A 6,352-nucleotide genomic window follows, 5' to 3' on the forward strand; every position below is an offset into this window, starting at 1 on the left:
CATTAAGTATCTGATCAATTTCCAATGGAAAATACCAATGATCATTAATCAATGTTTGCAAATAATCAAATTAATATTTACAAAAAAGACAAACTATGCTCTCAGCATGACATCAAGGCCAACATAATGTCAATACATTAAAAATTTTACAAATATACCCAAAATCAAATATTTTTACAAATATTTAAATAATAACCAAGCTAATAACATTAATAGCTCCTACCCCTTAATAGCTATATTTAAAATTAATTTAACTACTTTTTAATAATAACTAATGATGATAATAATGATCAATAAAATGATAATTAGGTTTTAACACCATTAGATTTCAATTTCGTTTTCTTAATGAAAAAATATGTAAACATTTTAATTGCCAAAACAAACTTACCATTTCGTCTAAACTCTTCAAATCATTGGTAATAATTTGTGGTTGTGGTCCATACATTAACATGGGACCCTGATCATCATCTTCATCATTTTCTGTATCACTATCATCGAAGATATCTGTTTCAGTGCTCACAGTTTCGGTACCAACTCCGATATCGTTTTGTTCTGTATTACCATCGTTTTCGGTTTGTGTACCACAACCAATACCATTCGCTTTATTGTCGGCAGCAATTTCACGATCAATCTGACGTTCCATTTGCACTAACATGGGAGCAAGCATACCTAGGGGGAAGGGGATATAAAATTAATGAGAGATTATAAATTCATAATCTATTTTATTGTAGATTGGTTAAACCCTATAAAACTTAAGTTTAAACTTATTTGTAAGTTAAACCTAGTTTAGTAAAACCTAGGTTTAAATGTTTAGAATTAAGTCTTTTTCTGTAAATTAAGCTTAGTTTAAGGAAAGTCTAAAAGTCTGAAATTAGAAAATTTTAAAATCGTGCTTAATACAGTTTAACTTGACTTGTTCTCTAGATCAGACGTCGGCGCTAGTATTGTTCTGACAACGAAGATTTTCGGCAAATTACATGTACACAACACGATCGCAGACGAACTTCTAAACAAGAGCATCAAAAATACAAATATTTTATTTGGTTGCTTGACAGCATTCAACAAAGCAGGTTGATGTCGCTTTGTTAAAGAAATTGCAAACACAACTTGAAAAAACAAAAACAACTTGCAAAAACAAGAGCATATTTTACAAAAACAACGTACACCCTAAATAATTTTCTAGAATGCATAACAATGAAAGTAAATAAGTTCATCTTGTTTCATATATTTTTTTGTACATTTTAATTTGAAATGTTGTTTCTATGTGAAGAAATTATCATTCTTATGTACATTGATTACATTTGTTTATAAATATTCGCATTTTACAGTAATGCAATTTAATCTTCAAAATTAAAAATAACCAAATATTTTTTCGGTGCAATTTCATTGAAAAAATGCCAATAGTGTGTGTGTAGTGGTGATTTTTTTATCTGCCTCTCTATACGCCGGTATATGCTCTAGATTAAACTTAGTTTAGTAAAACCCAAGATTCCTTTTATTTAAACTTTTTTACTGAAAATTTAGTTTAAATCTCAAAAAACTAGTGCTAATTCTCCAAATTAAAACTATGTTTAAAAATCTTTTGTATTTTAGTTTAAATTTCTTTATAATTTAAATTTAGTTTGGCGAAACCTGCTTTTCAATTATGTTAAAAAATAATTACGTTTTGTTTTCATTATTTATTATTTATATAGTTTTTTTTTTATTGTTTAATACTCACCAAATTTAGCTCCTCTTCTGGCCACTTCTAAAAGGCATAAAATAACATGTTTTTCGTTTTTTCTCATAATGAGGTCGTCTGTTTCGAATAATAGGCACTCTATAATTTTAAGGCTTTTTCTGCAAAAAAAAAAAAAAAATACACAAACAAAATAGACAACACAAACAAATTATTAACAAATCAATCAATTATGTTTTATAAAAAAATAATAAACAAAAATTTAACCTGTTGGGGAATACAAATTAAAATTCAAGACTTAAAAGAAAGAAAATAAAAATTTCTTAAGGAATTCAAACTTCAAAAGACCAGAAAACTTAGAATTTTGCAATAATTATAATGGTTCGAAGGACCAATCTAAACAGGGTTCGAAGGACCGAAAATCTTTGATTTGTTTCTAATAATTTTTATAGTTATTTTAGTTCAAATGGTAATGTTTCTATAATTCTCTAGATAAAAAGTAAATAAACTCAATTTACGCACGGCTCGAAGGACCATAAATATCACGTGAATATTTTTGTTTTTTATTTTTTGAGTTGTTTGGGTTTAGGGAGAAAATCTATAGATCTTTTTTACGTAAAATGTTTAATCTTTTCAAATATTTTAAATACGGATCGAAGGACCAGAGACTTTAGATACAAAAAATTTGATTTTTTGTATCTAAAGTCTCTGGTCCTTCGAACCAAATTAAAAAAATTCAAAACTAATTTTGGGGCTGTTCGTTTTTTCTCATAATGAGGTCGTCTGTTTCGAATAATAGGCACTCTATAATTTTAAGGCTTTTTCTGCAAAAAAATACACAAACAAAATAGACAACACAAACAAATTATTAACAAATCAATCAATTATGTTTTATAAAAAAATAATAAACAAAAATTTAACCCGTTGGGGAATACAAATTAAAATTCAAGACTTAAAAGAAAGAAAATAAAAATTTCTTAAGGAATTCAAACTTCAAAAGACCAGAAAACTTCGAATTTTGCAATAATTATAATGGTTCGAAGGGCCAATCTAAACAGGGTTCGAAGGACCGAAAATCTTTGATTTGTTTCTAATAATTTTTATAGTTATTTTAGTTCAAATGGTAATGTTTCTATAATTCTCTAGATAAAAAGTAAATAAACTCAATTTACGCACGGCTCGAAGGACCATAAATATCACGTGAATATTTTTGTTTTTTATTTTTTGAGTTGTTTGGGTTTAGGGAGAAAATCTATAGATCTTTTTTACATAAAATATTTAATCTTTTCAAATATTTTAAATACGGTCAGAACTAATTTTGAGACTGTTAAGACCCGAAGGACCATTTTTCTTTATAATATTTTAAAATTCAACACTTTGTGGACCGAAGGACCTTAAATAAATTCTAAGTTTTCCTTAAAAGACTCAAATGGTTAATTCTTATAAAAAAATCTACATAAATTTTTTTGTTTGTTTATTTTTTGGCCGAAAAGTCCCATGAAGAAAGATCACTTTTTTGAAGTATATTTTCGGTAATTTGATTAACAAACTTTTACAAAGGAAATTAATTTGTTCAGCTTGTTCAGCTTTACACTGACTGCTTTTAATAAATTCTAAGATTTCTAACACAAAACTAAATTTTATCAAAGATCTTTTACCATAATTTTCCAACAATAATTTTATCCTATAGAAATACGATTTTTTTTTTATATAAAAATTGCCATTTAGTACTTATTTTGAGGCATTCAAGCACATTCATTGCCTCATTATAAACTGAACACACATCAAAGTGTTTTCATCTTTGAATCACGAAAAAAAACTCACAACTCTTCTTTACGAAAACAATTCGTTTAAGTTTAGTGAATAAATTAAGAAAAAAATACAGATTTTTATATCTATTTTTTTTCTGCTTTAATTTGCTGTGAATGAATTTTACGCGGATACGGTTTAATTTAGTTGATCTAAATTTAATTGAAATTTCATTTCATTTTCACGCAGATCAACATGATCATCATCATCATCATCTTTTACTTTTCTTTATTTTCATTTTCTTTTGTATGATTTGATTATTGCCAAGAATTTGTGTGTGTTTTTTTCATTTTATAAGATTCTAGTTGAAAGTGCAATGATCGTAAGGAATGTTTTCTTCTACTTGCAAAATTGTCTAAATTAGATGTGAATGTTTAAGGGAAACAAATTTTTTTCTAAAATTCAAAATAGAATAGATTCATCAAGAGCCAAGTTATTGACACTTAAATTACTATTTTTATTACATTTTAATTAATTACAATCTGTTTAAGGCAACATGATTTTTTAATTAAAATTAACTTTTATAGAAAAGTTCAGCAGATTTACAGTTTAGAGAAAATAGTCTCCATATATGGTTCGAAAGTCCAGTCATTTTTGTTAGTATGAAATATAATTATTTATTCTTTTAATTCATTTAATATCTTCCATTAAAATCTTTAGGTTAGAAAATAAACGATATATGATTCTAAGAACCATTCTAAGAACCAAATTACTGAGGCTCGAAGGACCATTTTAAATGTTAAATAATAATTAAAGTGAATTTTTCAAAAAAATTCTTTATACGGTTCGAAGGACCACTAATATTTTATATCAATATTTGGATTTTTCTTATTGTAGGAATTTTTTATTATTCTATAAAGCAACGTGGTTTGCTTTATTGGTTCGAAGGACCCATATTTTTGTAATGATTGATATATGAGTTTGTACTTGTTCTATTGTTGAGGCTCGTAGGACCATTTGCTAATGTGTATATCATTTGTTAATCTTCTCAACTAAGTTTAATATTCACATATAAATAGCGCCGCCATTATTATTTGAAATTTCATTAGGTTCGAAGGACTCAATTTTTAATCAAACTTTTCAATTCATTTCAAGTATTTCCATAACATGAAGTTGGAAAACGGTCAACTTAAGGTTCATAGGTCTAAAAATCGAATAATATGTTGCATATGTTTTAACACTTAGGCTCGAAGGACCATTCTCTAAGTGTTAATTTATTTAAATGAAGAAGTGTTCGAAATTTTAATATGATATCAGTTATAATCAAGAGGTCTTAACGGTTACTTAAACTTGTGAAATGTTATTTATATGGTTCGAAGGACCAAATTCCTATAAATATTAATATATCGACTTTTACAAATATTTAGGTTCGAATGACCATATCCAAAGTGATAATTTATTAAAATCTTTTTTATTGTATTCGAAACTAAAATGTAAATCTAGGCCTTGTCATTATGGGAAGTCTCAATGGCGACTTAAACCTACAAAATAATATTTATACAATTTGAAGTAGCAAATAACTTTGCTTCCAATATATTTTGGTTTATTCTAGGATTGAATATTTTAAAAATAATATTTTTAAATAATTTAGGCTCGTAGGACCATATTCCAATAGTGAATTTTTATTAAATTTACTCCAAAAATATGCAATTATAGGATTCAAAAGCAAACGATTTTTTTTGGTTTGACTCTAAGAAAGGTTTTATTTAGGCTCGTAGGACCATATTAAAATAGTGAATTTTTATTAAATTTGCTTTAAAAATATGCAATGATAGGATTCAAAAGCAAAAGATTTGTTTGGTTTGACTCTAAGGAAGGTTCCAATATATATCCCCATAAATGAATAATATTTGTTATTGGTTCGAAGGACCATTTAATAACTTATGTTATAAAGACTTATTAGGTACTTTCAAACCAAGTTAAGAGATGTAAAATCAATTACTTAATAAACTTTTTCAAACACTACCATCTTTAGTTATAAAGAGATCATTATTTTTTTCATATGGCTCGAAGGACCTGTTAAGGAAAATGCAAAATTATAATAGTTTTTAAACTGAACCATCAAGAATCTTTTAAAAATATTGAATCCATTTAAGTATTTTAATTTATATGTGCAGCGCCATATATTGTCCTCATATGGCTCGAAGGACCTGTAGTAAAAATATTCAAGTTCGAAGGACCACTAATCAAGCATTACTTCTCAATTTTTAAATTTCCAATTTTTTTTTGTATAAAATTTAAAACTCAAACTCACCTGCACCAAGTTATAAAATTTGATACATTATCGCGAGCAAAGAATGTACCGCTTTTTGCCCCTGGCAAATAGTGTACATTGCCCATGGCCAATATAGGACCAGCCGAGCCGGAAGTTATTGAACGTGTCATTGATTTGTTGCGGGCCTGACGTCTGGCCAAATAATCCTCAGCTGCTTGGCGTACATAGTTAGCGTGCTGTAATATGGACAAGAATAAATAAATAATGAATTTAAAATTTTGCTTATATATAAAAAAAATCTTAAGAATCTCGAAAAAAAAAAAACAAATGTAAATCTTATTTTCCTAATTTTTTTTTTTTTTTTGCTTAAAATTATTTTGAATGAGACATAGAAATATGTTGCATAAAGTAATGCTGTATGGCAAACGAGACGACATTTTGAGGCTACATACATCGTAATGAGACGCCAATAAATGTCGAAAAGTAACAAATAAAATAGATAAGGGGTGTAAAGAGGAGCCAGTAAAATTTTAATTTGATGAAAAACATTTTGAAAAACAAATTGAAATAGAAAGTGAGAGAATTTTATTTGATTTATAAGCAATGAGTCAATTAATTTGTTATATTTTTAGCAAAGGTGTGATAAGTTT

At 27.0% G+C, this 6,352-nt stretch overlaps 1 protein-coding gene across 1 annotated transcript; it reads right to left on the bottom strand.

Annotated features, from left to right (window-relative positions):
• Positions 1-363: 363 nt before the first annotated feature.
• LOC119613398 (GAS2-like protein pickled eggs) lies at positions 364-5,938 on the bottom strand (the record flags this gene model as incomplete). Its single annotated transcript, XM_037969428.1, has 3 exons — positions 364-669; positions 1,721-1,839; positions 5,742-5,938. Coding segments are annotated over 3 exons (622 nt in total), but the record flags the coding sequence as incomplete, so codon positions are not given.
• Between the last annotated feature and the right edge of the window lie 414 nt (positions 5,939-6,352).

The sequence above is a fragment of the Lucilia sericata genome, unplaced genomic scaffold (genome assembly GCF_015586225.1).
Source record: "Lucilia sericata isolate MDLA Ls3-8-SP2 unplaced genomic scaffold, ASM1558622v1 Contig002106F_arrow, whole genome shotgun sequence".
In the NCBI taxonomy this organism is placed as follows: Eukaryota; Metazoa; Arthropoda; class Insecta; order Diptera; family Calliphoridae; genus Lucilia; species Lucilia sericata.